The 18,547-nt window shown below is 47.5% G+C and overlaps 1 protein-coding gene across 1 annotated transcript in view; it reads right to left on the minus strand.

The window, feature by feature from the left end:
* LOC109953312 (kinesin-like protein KIF26A) overlaps positions 1 to 18,541 on the minus strand; it is a 30,774-nt gene extending 12,233 nt beyond the window's left edge. The window contains 7 exon segments of the mRNA XM_020588759.1: positions 631 to 814; positions 2,234 to 2,502; positions 2,589 to 2,682; positions 3,222 to 3,428; positions 5,676 to 5,868; positions 16,491 to 16,615; positions 18,454 to 18,541. Of these exon segments, the coding sequence (XP_020444415.1) occupies positions 631 to 814; positions 2,234 to 2,502; positions 2,589 to 2,682; positions 3,222 to 3,428; positions 5,676 to 5,868; positions 16,491 to 16,615; positions 18,454 to 18,519 (1,138 nt within the window). The 5' untranslated portion in view covers positions 18,520 to 18,541.
* Between the last annotated feature and the right edge of the window lie 6 nt (positions 18,542 to 18,547).

Here is an 18,547-nt window from a genome sequence, read left to right on the forward strand (position 1 = left end):
GAAAGAGAGCTAATCGCTAACAGCTGCACAGCTGCACGATCGCCGATTTCCTTCTTGTCTGAGAGATCGACATCTATAACCTGCGACTCTTCATCAAGCTGCTGTTGAACTGCTGCTGATGGTTATGAACTGTGCAGGTCTGATGGTGGAAGTTCACTTTGTGGTCACATTTCTTCACAGAAGAACACAGAGGTCAGCATTTAGAAGATCTGTTCACTGGGCTCACATAAGCTACATCGTGTTCAGCATTAGAATCTGATTTAGGCTTCACCGTGTCGGGTCAGGCTGAGCACTAATGTCTCCATGGGAATCAGACAAGGCTCCACTTCATCTACACCACTTATCTGTAATGGAGCCAAAAGTCAGGTTTCATTTGGCATTTGTACTGTAAAGCCTACCAGGGTCAAAGCACAGACGTGGCTGTAAACAAAGGCCACATGCTGCTCCGCCACGTGATGTCTTATGGGAAAAATGAGTGGGACGCCTACTCTGCAACCTGTGTCATATGTGAGCATTTTGACAACTGATATCAGGTTCTGTTTGCGCACACACACACACACACACACACACACACACACACAGACACACACTTTTGGCCTTGTTGCTCTTGTCCAGTCTCTCCTCACACACTTTTAGCCTTGTTGCTCTTGTCCAGTCTCTCCTGATACAGGTGCAGAGTAAACAGGAAGTGCGAATTCTTCTGGGCCTCCTGGCCACTTGGCATCTGGCTCTTACTCCTCGCTAACAGCGCGGCGTCCAGGAAGAACGCTGCTTGCTCTGCACTGCTCACCCGAAGCTCCGTCTGGTTCTGCAGCTGATGGAGAGAGAAAGACAGAATGAAGCATGGAAAGGCTCTGAAGCTTCTATTACTTCCATCTGCAGAGTCTTCATCAGACAAAGATAAAGGTCACAGGGGCCAAGAACAGGGAGGAAAGGGGAGAGAAGAAATCACCTCATAATAATAATAATAACAAAATAGAGCAGCAGGTCACTGCACATAAAAGTGAAAACTAGCTCAGTAGTTCTGGGTTCAGAGCTCGAGGCAAAATGCACCAAGGGGCTAAACTCTGAGGCCAATGCTCGCCAGTGCTCATCAGCGCTGGGCCGTTGCCGACAGCACCGTCACTGCCCACAGTGAAAAATGCCTCCAACAGCTACAGCTCATTTCAGATGTAGCTAATTAACTTGACGGCAGCAGGTTTGTGTGTCTGGACTCGAACAAAGATCATGTGTGAGAGAAGGAGCATCACTCTGTAACGGACTCAGTGTCTCTGTAGTTACTGCAAGTTATTGTAGGTCCAACGTCAGATGTGTTTGAGTCAGTGCGTCAATTTACGTTTCTGAAGACATCTCATCTGGAAAGAAAAACGAGGTGACGAGTTTCCCAGAGATAAACGGAGAGAGAGATAAGACAGAATGGGGTCTGATAAAAGAGGTCTGCAAAATGTGGAGACAGAAAGAAAATTAAAGAGAGAGGAGATGAACCGTGGCAGACAGAGGGAGCCAGGGGAGATAAACCCCATGGACTGAGACTGAGGGAGGAGGTCAGGACTAATTGGACAGAGCTGAAGTCCCTGGGGTGAGGAGGGGTCAGAGAGGAGAGGAGATAAGGACGTCTGAGGGAGAGGAACCTGGTGAAACACTAGAGAATACTCAGATGTCCCAGTTCTCAGCACACGTCCTCACCACGTCACCATCCAGGTTCTATAACGTTCTAAACACTCAGCTCTGACCATGGAGTGTACTGTATGTGTACACTCTGGTTTTAAGTCGAGAAATTAGCTCCCTGTCCACATTTTAGAGGTCACATTTGTTTTAGGTGAATCTCAGAAGCAAAAACGAAAGTGCTCCTCAGGTCAGAGTCACATTAAATAATAGCTCCATGAACAAAGGTGACTTCATGATGAATTCACTAAGGGATCATTCTGAAGAATCAGAGCCGTATCACATCAGTCACCTGCTAATGCACAGTGTTATGGTACGTGTACATACAACGCACTAGGACACAGTAGTAATACGTGACATCAGGGCGGGATGCTTTCCTGCTCTTTGTGTTGCATTATGACCTGCTGAGGTTGTTATGTTATTACTCTGAATGGCTTAGCACTGTGTCAAGGAAGGAAGGACCCGGGTCATGGACCGGGTCCATTTCCACATGCACATACAGGAAACAGGGATTTGCTTTAAAAATCTAGTCACTCTGCAGGTGAGATGGTGTTTTCCCTCAGCCCACCTGGGATCCACAGACGGGGTCTTCTCTCAGAGACACGGCAGGGCCCGAGATCTCCTGCTGGCCCCCAGAGGAGGTGGCGAGCTCAGCCAGGAGGTCGGTGAGCGTCTCCTCCTGGCCGGAGATCTCCACGGCCGACACCCTAACAGAGGAACGGGCTCCAGCCTTTTGTTTACGCTCCTCGATCACTTTGAAGAGCCAGGAGATGGCGGTCGGCGCCACACCCAAACTCTGGGTGGAGCTGTCCCGGCCAATCATGGTGTAGGTCTTACCTGGGGGGGGCGGGGTCAACAATAATCAATTATGGCTTATAAAAAACATTAAAGCCAAGTGTGTGTGGCTGTGTGTGTGCTGCTACCCAGGTTAGCATGCCCGAAGCAGAAGATGCAGCCGTCCGCTCCATTCACCACTGACTGGATGACCTCAGCCACCGTCCCCGAACACACCTCGGCCTGTCAGGACAGAGATCCACTCAGAACCATCCAATCACATTACAGTTGTGTTGGGCTGTGTTCTGTTACGCCATGTGTGACATGAAGGAACAGAACTGGATATGACAACAGAATAACATGATGCAGAACAACTAGAACCTGTCAGAATCCTCGTGTCACAGGTAAACAACACAATCTCAGGGACCTTGTGTGTAACTCTACCAGGTACAGTCTGAACCACGAGGAGCCTGTTCCTCTGTTCTGAAGCTGTGCTGTATGAATCCGTCTGTGGAGGTCTGCTCCTATCACAGATATCTCTGACAGATACCATCACTCACACTGGTCCACCTCCCCGCTGTCTGTCTCTGGGGACAGCTGACGTCTCTCTGATGAAGAGCTCACACTGTAGCACATGCCTGGAGTTTCTACTTTTTTTTATCAGAATACAGTATGTTCATTTTAATCTCTGACTGGCAAAGTAAGTGAAACTGATCAACCTGAAGAATGAACCTGTTATTGATAATACCAATCACAGCTTGTGTACACGGGTCCGGTCTCACCTGTGAGGCATCCTGGGAGAAGATAGTGTCGAAGGTAAAGGTCTTCGGTGGGGAGGCCGGGGACCTTCTCTGGGCAGCGCCGCAGTGTCCACCGGCCGACGTCTCACACACAGTGAGCTGATTCTTTCTGCCGTCAACCTTCAGGAAGGACATGGACTCAGAGGACTCGCTGTTGTGGACCGAACAGATCCGGACCATCACTCTGACCTGGAGATAGACAGGAAGACAAGATCAGACAGGAAGAATGACTACGCTCCAATCAGGCACTGGACTTATCAATAACAACCAATAGATACACTCCACAGAGCCCAGTGAGGAGGAAATGGCTGATCAAGAGATTCATGAGGAGATCACATGAAACTCCAGCAGCTTTTACCATGTGAAACTTGCAAGTTCATCACAGTCCTCTGTCGTGGTGCACTTTTCATCTCATAGTAGTCATGTTGTGGTGTTTTGCCAACCATGACCACCCTGTGGCCCCTGGGATTACTGGGACCCAGTAACACAGGGTCTCCTTATAACTACCTTTAACCATTTTTAATTTGAAAGAAAACCTTTCAACTTAACTGTGAGTGGGAGTGAACAATGCTTTGTTCACTGTTCACACAAGTCCAGAGTTTCACCCTCTGCCCTTTGATAACTGTGTGTGTGTGTGTGTGAGAGAGAGAGAGAGAGCTCTGCTGCTTCACACACATCAGCAGGTGGTTTTCTGTGAAACCGAGTGTTGGAGCAGCGACCGACAGCTACGTCTGTCCTGCTGCAGTGTCTCTGAGCGCAGAGCAGCCAGTTGTTTGTGTGGCTGTTTCTGACTCTGATGAGTTTTTATTGGTCTGTCACAGAGCTGCTGAGTCGGCGCTTGTGGCAGTCAGGAGGTCAAGTTTAAAGCCAATAACAATCTGAGACGCAGCAGTTTTATATGTGTGTGCTGTAGCGAGCCAGCAGAGCAAATCATCACTGCAGAGGCAGACAGGAAGCGGCCCAGCTCCAGTCTGACAGCTGATGTACTGCAACCTTACAATATGCAACGCCTTCACGAGACCGAAGACGGTGTTTGATTGAGACTTTTCCGACACCAGCCGCCTGCGTATTCACCAGCTAGTCCTGATAGAGTGAGAGCCGCTTCAGTCCAGCTGAAGCTCTCTCGCCCACGGACACAGCTCCAGGGTCCACAGTGAAGAGACTGGTTTTAATTTAACCTCCCAGTATGTCTTCATTAAGTGCTGTTTGTTCAGTGATGAAGAGCAGGTCTGAATGTTAATGAGAGAAAAGAGGGCGACCAGCGTTCACAGTGGGCTGCTACACTATCTCCTCTTGCTTTTAATGGAGATTAAAGAGTGGCCTGAGACTACAGTGTTCAGCTTTAAGCTTTGCTGATGAGAAGATGTGAACAGTGACACAGAAACTGTTGGGTCAGATCAACTGAAAGGAAATTACTAAGGGTGGGAAGGAAGCAAGAATAAGGAATTAAAGGAAACAAAGGGGAAATCAAATGGCTGAGGAAACTGAGGTAGGAAGCAAGGAAAAGTGAAGTGAGACTGAACGACAAAGGAAAAGGAAAGAAGGTGACAGAAAGAACCGAGTGAGAAAAGGTAAAGATGAACAAGAAAAGAGATTTTATGAAAACAAAGTAAATCTGGTCCTAAAACAGTTAGAACCTGCTCCTCGTGTGAACTTGATGACAAACTGAACGTAAATGTGCCTTCCTAGTGTTATTGATCAGTATTATCTCCTCCTACTGGTGAAACTGGTCAGAAACCAGTGGTGCGTCTTCAGTGTGGCGAAGCCGCCGTGGTCGTCTCAGCTCAGTCCATCAGTCCGTTCACCAGGGCGTCACTGGGGGCTGTTTCCTCTGCTGCAACTAAAAACTGCCTCACACTTTACGACCAACAAGCTTCAATAAAAATGGGTGGGGGTGGGGGGGTGGCATCCCTCTGCCCAGATCTGATCTCAGAGCAGCCTTCAGATCTCTCTCAGTATTCAGGGGTCTGGGCTGCAGTGGAAATCATCCAGACCCGCTGAAGGGCTCATTCTGCTGTCTGACCAGGAGAAGTGTGTGATGCTTGTCAGCTCCACTGCATCAAAACTGACAGAAAACATCCCACCGCATATTTTCACCCTGTTCAACGCCGGGTTCATTTACATTTCACGTCCACTGTGACACAACCGTCTCTGGCCTCAGGAGACAGGAACAATAAGCTGCCAGAAGAAAGTGGATGTGCACTTTCTCATTTGAACTTTTAGCTGTAAAAAAAAACAAGCTGACCCAATTAAAGAAGAAACTTCAGTGACTTGAATCAGGAGGTTCAGTGTTTCACAGGAATCTCCTCCGTTTATTTTATCCTTTATCTTTACTTTTATTGTATTCATGCTGTTGAAACCGTGTCTCTGCCATTTGCCAAGCAGCTGGACTCTGATCTCCTGCAGGGCATTCTGGGTAACAACATGACAGCTTACCTTCCCCATCACCGGTGTGTCCTTGACCTTTGACCTGGCCCGGAGGAGGCATGGTGGGACGGCTGGCGGGCAGAGTTGCAGGGCCCCGCTGAAGCCCCTGCTGTATAGCAGGGGCTCTGGGGCCTCACCGGGCGAGGAGGGGGGCTCGGGCTGGGGCTTCTTCCTGCGGGACAGACTGAGTTTCTGAGCCGCCCTGAAGAGGAAACACATGAGACAAAGACTCCGTTTCAGTTGAGTTGACTGTCTCTGAACCTGCTGGAAGCCTCTGAGACCACATCACTTCCTCAGGCCGATCTTCTACTGACGCCACCTCTCAAAACAAACAGCACATCGGCATCAAAACGCCCTGTTCCACATGATGCTCTGTCAGGGTCCTTCTGCACAGTTTATCCCACAGTATTTACCACAAATCGCTGTGTCTAATGTGTCGAGGATGTTGCATGAAGTTTTACAGGCCTGGTTTCTGCAGAAGTCCTGAAAGGGACATGGGGTGACACAGTTTACAAGACAAAAGGCCTGCTTTGTCATAAAATACTCACACCATCTTCAACGCTATTCATGATCTCTGTTAAATTAGTGTGAAAACTGTATTCTGAGGTTTTCATTCTACTTTGCAAAGAGCAACCTGCCTGAATTTCACCATGTGCTGATGTCGTGTGACTGCACAGAGATTTGATAGATCTGCACCTCGCACCATCAGGGATCAGAACAAAGATGAATGTGTGTGGACGCCTGGCACTGTCCCCAAACGTTGGACTCAACATGTGCTGAGCTCCACCAGCCAGGTTTCAGCTGTGTAGTAAAAGATTTATGGAAACAAGAGCTGTGTGGGAAAATACTACATGAATTTAAACAAGGACATACGGTAACTTCCCCTGAGGATGAGGAGAAGTGTCCCCTCACTGTCACTGTTTCAGGCCGATTTTCCTCCTAAGCGCTCTGGTCTTGTCCTCTGCCTGCCCACACATTGTCCCTCAGTCCAGGCTCTGAGCTGAGAGAAGCGTCTCACAGTGAGTACGTGGTGACCTGGTTTCTACTGTCTCATGGTTGTATGCCGTCTTAAAGGAATATCTGCACACACCACTCGTCTATGTAGCGGTTCATGCTGCAAAAAGGTGAATTTCTTCAAACATCACAATCAGTGGGTTTAAAGCCTTGAGAAGGAGGAGGAGAAGAAGAAGAGCAGCAGCACTGGATCAATGTGGGGTCGATGAGGCTCAAACTCAGCTCTGACAACATTTGAAAAGGAGTCTCCGTGCACTCCTCCTCCTCTTCATCCCCCCATCCTCCTCCTCTTCCACTCAGAGAGCAGAGGGTGTAATTACAGCCTCTATGAAGGACAGGAGAGCACAGCCTGAGGGACTACGCTCAGTGTTTAGTTGTGTACTTCTGCCAGGGCAACCTTCATCACCAACACACTGTGGCAACACACACTGTGGCAACTCAATTATATCTGCTGCAAGGTGAACGTGCGTGTTGCTAAGGTGCTGACAGCAGACAGCACCTGAGCTCCTACAAAATCTGCCTCCTCATTTCAGCTCATGTCTTTTTCTCACCATTACATTGTTAAACTACATTATCTGGCCAAAAATATGTGGACACACCTGTGGTAACACTGGGTGTGTTATTTTTACAGTTAAACAAAAATCCCCAGCGTATGTACAGTACGTTGCATCATGACTACGACAGATAAAGACATTTAAATCAAAATGCACATCGAAGATTAACAAGTTCTTCACAGGCTGCAGTTCAGCTGGTATCAGCGGTAGCCGAGTCGAGTCTGCGGGTTTGTCAACAAGCAAAAACAGCCAGAGTAAACCCGGTCACCACCTGCTCTGCCACACAGTGAAACTGCAACACCATTTAAAGGTGCAGTGTGTAAGATCTATCAGAAACAAGCTACAGTATGCATACTTATGTTTTTATCCATGTGTTAATCACCAGAAAATAAGAATAGCTGCATTTTCTTTATCTTAGAATGAGCCTTTTATATCTACATAGGAGCAGCTCGCCTATCGTGATAAACCACACAGTGGCTCTAGAGCGTGACTGTCGCGTTTTCACCTTGAAGTAGCAGCTGGAACTTGTAGGTGCTTGGAAGACAGAGAAAAAATAATGTTCGAAACAAGACTAAGATTATAGTTTGAAGAAATGGAGCATCATAGTTAGTTGCACTTTAACACAAGAAAGACTGCGTGAATCCCCGTTGTCAAAGAAGCAAAAGGCATTAAGAAACGGGACAGGTGACGGCACAAGACGAAGATAAACGCTGGTGTGGCCTTTCTCAGACGGAAATCCTGGATGAGGGACAAATGTTTCCAGAGTGAAGCTGAAGTCACCCGTTTTCTGCTGGACAGGTAATTTAGATTTCCCCCAGTGAAGCTGAAGTCACCTGTTTTCTGCTGGACAGGTAATTTAGCCTAACAAGTTAACCTGAATGCACGTTTTTGACTGATGGCTTTAGCTGGAACATGGCCAGTGCTGCGGGCCAGTGAGCCGCTGTTAGCTTTAGCTTGGTCAAGTTGGTCGCACTTGTGTTCCCAGTGCACAATTTGTCCTACATTTACAGTAATCACTGTGAGGGCAATTTAACGTGATGCAATCTGCAACCTCATCACGAGATGTCACTAAATCTCACACACTGCACCTTTATGATTGTAACACCCCCATTTACATGACTGGTCATTAGTCTGGTGACGTATAAGCAGAGGAGGCGTGAGAACAGTAGAGCCAGCCTTCTCCGATGTAACAGCGGAAGGTAAATCAACAGCAGCAAATTCACTTCTGGTGGAGCTGAAAGCTATCAACAGCAGTAAATTCACTTCTGGTGGAGCTGAAAGCTTTCACTGTGAATGATACAGACAGATGCTGAGGGGGACACACATCGTTTGTCAAGCTACAGATTCAGGTCCTGCTTCATGTGAGACAGTGAAGTCGCATGAATAATGTGACTGTAATAAATGTCACAGCATCAGTGGGACAAACTGTTGAGTCGGACAGTAGGAGGAGACCTCAGAGACTTGTGAACAGGCCAGGAACTTGCAAGGGTATGAAGATGCAACCTGGATTTATGATGAGGCCGCCGTGTTATTTTACAAGCTAACATTAAAGTTAACACTCCCTTTGCTCCGTGAGTTAAGTTGTTTTATGAGACAGTCTGGCCTACACCTGGTTGTCTGTGCTGCTTTCACCACCAAGCACATTTCTTCCACTGCCTTTCATCCTTCCACTGATCAGCGCCCTTAGATTTATATGAACCCCTGACACCAGTGAAATGTAACTGTGGGGAAGAAAAACCAATAAAATGACATATGAATCTGTGCAGACAACGCAGATACTCACAGTTCCCTCCAGTCCATTATGTGCTCAGAGGTCTTTGCCTTGAAGAGGAACCTGGTACAGACTTTTTCTCATGCTCATTCAGCATCGTAAAGAACCAGATTTAGTCCGACAAGAGGAATAATCACAACCATAAAGCAGGGAAATCTGATGAATACCATCAAGGCCGAGTGGTGACAGGGAGCAGCGCTGAAATCTGTGTTTGATGGAGAAACATGGCAGCAAATAAATCAGCATGTGGAGCCAGAGGTGGTTCAGAAAATGGAGGATTTCAGGACAAAAGGAGTCCGAGATGGCTTGTCATCCAGAAACTACAGCGTCAGGCAGCTTCACTGGGGTTTTCAACGAGCTGTGGATGAGATGAGCCAAAATATTAAAAAAAAATGTGTGTAGCAACAAGCATCCAAAGGTATCCAGTCAGAATCCATCAGTACCTGCTGGAGAGTCTGTGGAGAGATGTTGACAGTGATCCAAACTCCCTTTAGTCCAAATAACCTTTACCATCTTCAGCTGTATGAACCAAGTGTTTACATACCAGGAAACAGTTTGTTCATCCAGATGTTTCTGGTTTCCTGAAGCATTCTCACCAGCCCTCAGGACATTTGGTTTTCCATGAAGCTGATAAATCCGTTCCTCAGAGCTTCTTTACATAATGTGACAAACTGTAAAACATTTCCTTAGCGTAACTGTAGCCTGTCATTCAACCAGTAGGTTCTCCCCAAACTCCTCAGGTAATTTGTTTAACCAGGTTGCATTTGATATGTCAATAAAACTATTTGTGGCTCCTCCAACAAAAAGCCAACTCTCCCTTTTCCTTTGTAAAATGATATTTAGGTGACATTCCTATGTACACTCGACACTGACCTTCACAGAGCTACTCAAACATCTGTCAACGAGCGTCCAGAGGAAGTGACTGTAAACTGACATCTGGGTGCTTACGGTCACTGTCAGGACCTTCTTCATTAGTCACAACGACTCCTACCACTGCTTTAAAAAGTTCAACAGTTCCAGTAAACTGATCGGTACCTGTAGAGTGATGTCTCCGCTTAACAAATGTGTTTTCTGAGATGTTGCAGTTTGTCAATCAAACAAGTCCACAGTCCAAATCGACCCTTAAATTGTCAGCGCGCCAACCCTCCCATGCTTCACTCGCGTCACACGTTATCATCTGAAAAGTGGAATTTAGGAGCATCTCTGTATTTTACAATCGACGTAATTCGTATCACTTAAACTCTGGTTTGTCCGACTGGCTCCAGCTCCGTTCTTAACAAATGCCTGAGACACTGTGTGTGTGTCCTGCCCCTCTGTGACTCCGGCGATCCTCGGTACAGCCAGGTCTTGTGGGCATTCTCACAAAACTCCTCAGGGGGTTTGTTTAGAACAATCCAACAGGTTTCAGATCTGCCAAATGCCCAGTGTCACGTGATCCTTCACAGCCAGTAAACTCGCCCTGCATCCAGCTTCCTGCAGTTTCATCTCCAACATGAACTCTGGGGCATCACCCGCCATCCATGTGCAGCTCATACTGAAGCACGATGAAACACAGTAAACAGAGCCCTGCAGTGATTTGTGGAGGTCACTTCAGTTAAACACAAAATTCTTCTGGCTCCGTCACCGAGGATCTGACAGTTGGATCCTTTTTGACTCCATCCTTCCATCCGACAGCCTCCAGCAGCCAAACACTGCACCAGACCTCCACCGGCAAACCCACGACCTAAATCTCTGTCCTGTTCCTCCACCTCTTTTTGTTCCACACATGGACCTAATCGGTCACTTCTGCCTCATTCCTTTCCTCTTTCATCCACTCTTTTCTTCTTGTTCTTCTCTCCTGGCTGAATCTTGTCATTACTGAACTGCCTATTCCACCGCCCCAACTCGCTCTGTCCGTCAGTGGACTTCCTCTCCCACCTACCTCGCTTGTTTCTCTCCTATTTTCTGTCCTCTTGCTCTTCCCATCTCTTTTCTTTTTCTGCTGCTCTTCTCTTTTCCTCCCACTTTAACTCTTTTTCTCTCCTTTCCTTGGCCTTTTCCTCTGTTTCCTCCTTTTAACCTTCCCGTTCTGGTCCGTCTATTTGACCTCTTTTTCTCCCTGATTTTCCTTTTCTCCTTCCTCCACCTCTCCTTTCGCCCTCTCTTCTCTCCTGTAGCTCCTCAGTCTGTTCCTGCAGTATCGCAATGCTTTTCCTCTCCACCCCTCCCTCCCTCCTACTCCTCAAACTCCAGGAGAGAGAGATGAAGGGAAGCAGCAGCAGCAGAGGAGGGATACAGGAATAAAAACAAGAGGAATGACTGAGTGAATGAGGAGCGGGTGGATTCCTGCCTCCCGCTGCTGCTGCTGTTGTTGCTGGGAAACACTGGCAATGCTCCAGCCTTCCTCTCCTCCCTCTGTCTGTCCGTCTACCCCGCTCACCTTCCTCCATCTCTTTTTCCACAGCCCCGCCTCCTCGCTGTTTCAACACACGGCAGCCGAGAAAACAGTTGATCGCCCCACTTGATCCCTTCATTCCTGTCTCTCTCTCACACACACACCTGACATGCTGTATGAATAGTGCATGAGATGACAGACACCCCCACTGCAGGACTTCAAAGACAGTAGTGTGTGTGTGTGTGTGTGTGTGTGAACCTGCAGGTCTCGACCAGCGACACCCAGCACAGATTTGCTGACAGAACCAGTTGATTAAGAGCAAACAGTAGAAATGAACCTTATAATGAAGAAAAATAGCCTGTGGTCAGTCTCTGCTGACTTAAGGTGGGGGGAGCACGTAACGGCCGTCAAGCTGATTACGAGCAGGATTTGGTTGTGATGAGTGACGGGACCCAGTCGAGCCGAGTTTGCCCCAGTCTGGGTCAGTTGGCAGATAAATTCATGGAGGTGTGACTGGAGTCTTCAGGGACATTCAGCACCAGAAAGACTTTTATGTACTAGCTAAACACAAACAGGTGAAGGCTGAAGGACAGTGAGGAAAATGGACTGATAAAGTTCACTTCCTGCTGGAGACTTTACGGTCCATGCTGTTGGCACCTCTCCATCAGGGATCTGACCCAGACTTTGAGCCTTCTCTTCTCTGTTGTCACTGTCAGCACTGGAAACAGTGCCAGTTGGTTGAATCCGTATTAGTTTTGGTACCAGGACACGCGGTGTGATCTTACCGGGGTCTGTCTGCTGCCAGGACTTCCGGATGTTAGGGACAGTTGTTGAGTGTGTCGCCAACGGTGTGGTCAGGGTCAGGAAGAGATGGTGGGTTAAAACACTCAGTGACGACATACAGTGTTTCACACCGGGCTTGAGCTCCTCTCTCCTGTCTGATGCCTTCTGACCCTCCATCTGTAACGAATAGCCTGTCTCCTCTGAGTTCAGCCAGTCATCAAGTGTGCCCCTCGTGTTAAATGAATGTGGTTCATCTGTGCTCTGATCTACATTTACATGTTATGAAAGCAATAATTTTATGAATAAAATATGTGAGAATGAACATTTCTTGTACAACTAAACATTTGAATCAACCTAAAGACTCGAGCCTGGAAATGATTGCTCCCTGCTACAGATGGAGATTTAAACCTCAGACACAGCCTGAGCGTGCGACAGAATCTGCAGCAGAAAACACCACCACCGTCTCTTTAGTTTGTTCCTCAGGGGGAAGGTAATGGCGTTATCTTTCAGCGTGGCAGGAAGTGAAGCTGTGGATGCCAACAGTCCACTTTTATGTACTAGCTAAACAACACAAACAGGTGAAGGCTGAAGGACAGTGAGTAAAATGGACTGATAAAGTCCACTTCCTGCTGGAGACTTTACGGTCCATGCTGTTGGCACCTCTCCATCAGGGATCTGACCCAGACTTTGAGCCTTCTCTTCTCTGTTGTCACTGTCAGCACTGGAAACAGTGCCAGTTGGTTGAATCCGTATTAGTTTTGGTACCAGGACACGTGGTGTGATCTTACCGGGGTCTGTCTGCTGCCAGGACTTCCGGATGTTAGGGACAGTTGTTGAGTGTGTCGCCAACGGTGTGGTCAGGGTCAGGAAGAGATCGTGGGTTAAAACACTCAGTGACGACATACAGTGTTTCACACCGGGCTTGAGCTCCTCTCTCCTGTCTGATGCCTTCTGACCCTCCATCTGTAACGAATAGCCTGTCTCCTCTGAGTTCAGCCAGTCATCAAGTGTGCCCCTCGTGTTAAATGAATGTGGTTCATCTGTGCTCTGATCTACATTTACATGTTATGAAAGCAATAATTTTATGAATAAAATATGTGAGAATGAACATTTCTTGTACAACTAAACATTTGAATCAACCTAAAGACTCGAGCCTGGAAATGATTGCTCCCTGCTACAGATGGAGATTTAAACCCCAGACACAGCCTGAGCGTGCGACAGAATCTGCAGCAAAAAACACCACCACCGTCTCTTTAGTTTGTTCCTCAGGGGGAAGGTAATGGCGTTATCTTTCAGCGTGGCAGGAAGTGAAGCTGTGGATGCCAACAGTCCGGGTAATGAGAACAAATGTCGACCTGCAGAGCCACTGTGGAAATTCTGGGTCAAAACCGAGTCTGTGATGTCAGGGAAGCTGCTCTGATTGGACCGAAGCTAAGGTTTGAGCAGAGAGTGAACTGGTCAGAGGAGGACAGGAGAAAGACGTGAGCTGGGATTAAAATCTCCACATTAAGTTGTGGTTTAGTAGAAAATGAATCCCATCAGAGGATGACAGAGTCTTGATTATTCCTCATTAGCTTGGGCAGTCGTTAGCTTGTCACCACCTCTGCACCAGCCAGTTTTAGCTTCCTGCTAATTATCAGCCAGAGAACAGGCTGTCTGCAACTCTAAACTTAGACTCTGCCCCCCACCCTCCACCTCCTGAAACCAGTCCTCAGGAGTGTGTTACGCAGCAGCACTGCCCGAGAGAGCGGACTCACTGCAGAGATCTGTGGGTCAGAACCCGGTGTCAGCACCGTAAGATAAGAGGTCTGGCCGACCCTGCTGCTCATCTGGTTTATTAAAATCACCTTTTATAGTCCTTTTCAGAGACGCATCGTGGCCCTGAACGTACGGTATCTAGACATCCCCGGGGGCGTGTTTCACTGGTACAACAATGATCAGAACAGATCATCAAAACCTGTCAGAGTTTGTATGACTGCCTCAGTCCGGCACCAGTTTGAATTCTGCTGAATGACTGGCCTTGAACCCGGTCCAGTCCAGCTGATAACCTGGTGTTCCTCAAACAAAAAAAATAAACAGCTCTTTTCCCTGGGTCTGCCTCTCCTCCAACCTAGATGCTGCCAGATGCCAAAATACCAACATCTGGTGCACCTCCAAAAAAAACAAAACAAAACAAACAAAAAAAATAAACAGCTCTTTTCCCTGAGAGCCCAGTCATGTCCCACAAGTCACCACATTCAGCTGGACCTGATAGCTGCTGTATCCCTGACCTCTGACCTGCAGCTCCGGATGCCCATCAGAACATCTTGATGTGTTCGTGGAGACGTTTCATGTCCCTACAGCGAGCAATCGTCTCTCCTCACCCTCTGAATTATGGACGACTTTGCTGCTGAATGTGGGCTGAGTGCTGTTCTGGGGAGCCTCCGTTTCATGTTTCAGTATTTCCATTATTTAAGGTGGGGCAGGCTGGGTGGGCTCTCTCTGTTCTGTAGCAGGAGGGAGGATCAAACCTAGCAGAAGGTCTGTGAAGTGAAAACACTGGGATCTTTTGCTCCGTCTCTTCACAGGGGTCTGTCCTCGTTTACGTCCTCTGTGCTCTCTGTACCATGAATTGCATGCAGCAGTTAATGCATACATATCAGATGGGGGGGCACTTTGTCACTAATAATTCCAACTGAAGCTCAGCAGCTTCCAGACAGAGACAAAGTGAAATCATCTAACCCCCCTGGACCAGCAGTGACCCACAGCGACCAGAGGCTCCATTGGTGCAGACGTGTCAGTCTCCAGCTCACTGACACCTGAGGCAGCCTCCCTCCATTACTGTGGCACTGGGAGCTGAAACACCTCCTGGTGTAGGGCTGGAGGCCGCGCTCTGTTCGGTTTGTCAGTGCAGATGAATTTATGAAGGTGACACTGATTGCCAGCTTGATTTCCATAGTATTTGATTTAGACAGAAGGGTATGCATTTGTCCTGATGAAGGCCACGCAAACTGAAACGTTGTCTGCCCAACCGTGTCTGGGGCTTTCCTGGACCACACTGTAAAAATACTGTGTCATAAGTCAAGTCCTGCACTGCTACTACAGAAAAGGTACAGTCAGGAAAATGTACTTGCAGTATTAAAGGTACTTAACACAGACAGAGGTTCCCTGTGACTGAAACACCAGGTTATTATTGATGCATTAATGTTTAAGCAACACTTCACAGCTGTTAGTTGAGGTGTAGCTCATCTTTATTTTATATAAAGCTGCAGCTCATTTTCATGATCTGCTCATGATTTTCGTTAATAAAAAATGCCACAGTTATCAAGTGGAATCTTTGAGCTTGTTTTGCTTTATCCAACTGTCAAATTTCAGTATTATTTATTTATTTAAAACTAATTTAAAAGATGTGAATTGTCACTTTTGAGAAGCTGGAAACATGAAAGGTTCTGAAGGAAAAGATTTTCTGCCAGTCGACTTAGCATAAACTTCAATGCCAACTATTATCAAAAATACAAGGAATTTGATTCCAGCCCAATGGGCCCCCAGTGTGCACAACTTATGCTTATGTAACCCGAATTTTCTACTCAAGTACCTACGCATCCACCATCCTGGCCTGTGCCAAAAGACCCCCACCCAGCTCGTCACACTGAACCACCTGGCCATATTAAGACTGACAGGAGGATGAAGCAGGATGAGCGCAGCTGTGGGCTTGTCTGCGTGTGTGTGCGTACATGCAGGCGGCTGCAAACTAATTGAGCCTCTCTGATCTTCAGATAAAAGCAGAGTGCCTCTGTGCTCGCTCCCCTCAGCCCTCACCATCCTCTCACAGATGCATGCTGGGAAGCCTTTGAAGTGAATGCTGGGTAATACCGACCCTGAGCGTTGTCTGAAGGCATTCAGCTGGGTTCAGGTGTTTGAAGATGGTGGAGCTGCTGCTGCTGGAGGAGCAGCATCTGGAAGCACCAGCCAGGAGTCGACATGACCTTAACACTAGGTGTTCAGTCTTTTTTCTCACAATCAGTGTGACTGTGTTCCACCCACACAGGTGTTATGATATGACACTGACTGTACCTGTCCAGACTGACCTGAGGCTGCAGAACCTCCAATATCCTGTTTTTCCATTAGCGTTGTCCCAGTGTTTCAGTTTTCCAGTTACAATTATGTGCTTTATTTATTGTACAGGATTTTGCTGGGTCTTTATCTAAAGGTGGCAAAGTTTTGTTTTAAACTACTTTTCTTCAGTGACACTGTTCTGAAATGTGCTGTATAAATTGTTCTCATTACTACTATTATAATGGCCAGGGGACAAAGGGTGGGGCTTTCTAAGGTGTGCTGCGTTCACTGACCTGATGAAGAAGGCAGCTGCACCAGACGGCGGCTGGCTGGTTCGGGTGGCGGCGCTGTGAGCTGCTGGTCTGATGTCCTGAGGCGACCTCTTCATGTTCACGTAATCTCCAGCTGCCGTCACAGCCTGACACCACAGACAGATTCATTTTAGTATCAAGTGCATCAGTGAAAGTGTCTCAAACCTGAAACAACAAGTGGACGTGAGGCCACCAATACTGTGCAGTAGAGGCAGTCGGTCTGCCGCTGACATGTTTCCTGTGTTCTAAATGGGAGACTTCCAGATGTGACCTTCTCCTGAGTCTCTGTTGGATAGAGAGACAGGCCCAGGACATGTTTAGCATAGCTTAGCACAAGTCCACTGTCCACAAAAGTGTGATTTATTCACAGTTTGTCTCGAGTCCACCTTTAGAAACAGGCCTGCACACATTCTCTTCAGTTTTAAGACTCTGTGTGTGTATTATTTGTTCTCTGAAGTAAACCATCTCTGCTGAGGTGGATTTTATCTGATTAGTTAAGAACGGCACATGAACATCCTCTAACTAACATGACCCCCAGCAGCTCCTGACATCCCAGAGGAGACACTGTAGCAGGAAAGCGGGGCCGCTGCTGGTTGTGTGTTAGCTCGATGCTCCATTAGCTGCAGGAGGAGGAAGCTCTGGACCAGGAGGTCATTAACTAATTAACTGGTCGTTAGCTCGGTCTGTGCGGTCCAGTGTTTGTGGACCCTGTGACCGGATGTCACTGTGACAGAGCTGCTCACAGCAGCCATGAGCTCTGTTGTGTATTTGCTCTAAAGCTGCCACATGCTCTCACTCAGGTCTCTGCGGGTTCAGCCTGGAGGGGCTGTGGTTCCTCTCAGCCTGCTCATGGGGAGTAATGAAGATGTGGCTTCCTGCAGTGGAGTTTACTGAGTGCCGTCATCCCACATTAACAGCTGCTCCACTGAAAGCCATGCGTCTGCAGAGCTGTGACTCACAGGAAATCATCTCATTAAATACCAGAACCTGAGGTCACCTGGAGCTGCTGCAGTCTGAGAGACGAGTGAGGCAGTGGACCACAAGTCACAGTGACCTCACTCTGGGAGGGTGAGGACATTTCTCACCTTTGAATAATCTGCTGCCTGCAAGTCAGAGGTCAGGGTAAAAGCCCACATCTATAGCACAAGCCCACACTTTAAACAAACCTTTATTAAAGATTGCATTACCCACAGGGTCTTGTGGAACAAATCAGTCTGCCTTTACTGTGCTGCTCTAATGAGGATACTGGTGGTGAAAGTAGAATTTGGATCTTTTACTTCGGTGAAAGCATTTTCATCTCCAATTCCTTTTTAAGTTCAGAACAGCTCTCTGGCCTTGCTCCAGCTCTGCACTGACAACAAACTGACGCAGGTTATCTTTTACAGAGTGCAGAAGTGAAGTGGAACCCGAGGACATGATCTCTCTCTAAAAACACTGATAGGACAAAAACCTGTAGTTGAAGTACGAGCAGTGTGATCCAGGAAGCGCCAAAACAAGCCTTCGTATCTGTCCAATCTCCTCCTCCTCTTCCTGGCATAAATGAGTAGCGTCTGGCTCAGTCACTATCTTCATGTGTTGTGGCGTGTTCGGGCGACCTCAGATTATATTTGCATGTGTGATCACTTCTCATTGATTCAACTGCTCACTAGAAACGTATCCGCATTCCCAAGTCTCAGTCTAAGGAGGCTGCAGTTTCAGGCCAGAATCACATTTGAGCTTTTCTTACCTTCACCATACTTTTTTAATTACACAAACAAAAACTATCTGTACCTTAGAAACCAACTTCAGAACCTGATCACTTCTCTAAGCCTGATTCAGGGTCCTGGTTTTAGACTTAAAGTTGATCCTCAACTAAAACGTGAGTAGAATAATCTGTATAAAATTAATTAGTGTGGCAGTCAATACATCCAGTGAACCTGAAGCTCCACATCCCCCCCCCCCTTACCGTAGTGTGTTCAGATCTGCAGCAGGAGATCCTCCACACTCCCTCCAGGTAGAGCTGTGCATTCATGGGGAGGGGTGTGACTGTGGCCCGTCCT

The sequence above is a fragment of the Monopterus albus genome, unplaced genomic scaffold (assembly GCF_001952655.1).
Source record: "Monopterus albus unplaced genomic scaffold, M_albus_1.0 scaffold617.1, whole genome shotgun sequence".
In the NCBI taxonomy this organism is placed as follows: domain Eukaryota; kingdom Metazoa; phylum Chordata; class Actinopteri; order Synbranchiformes; family Synbranchidae; genus Monopterus; species Monopterus albus.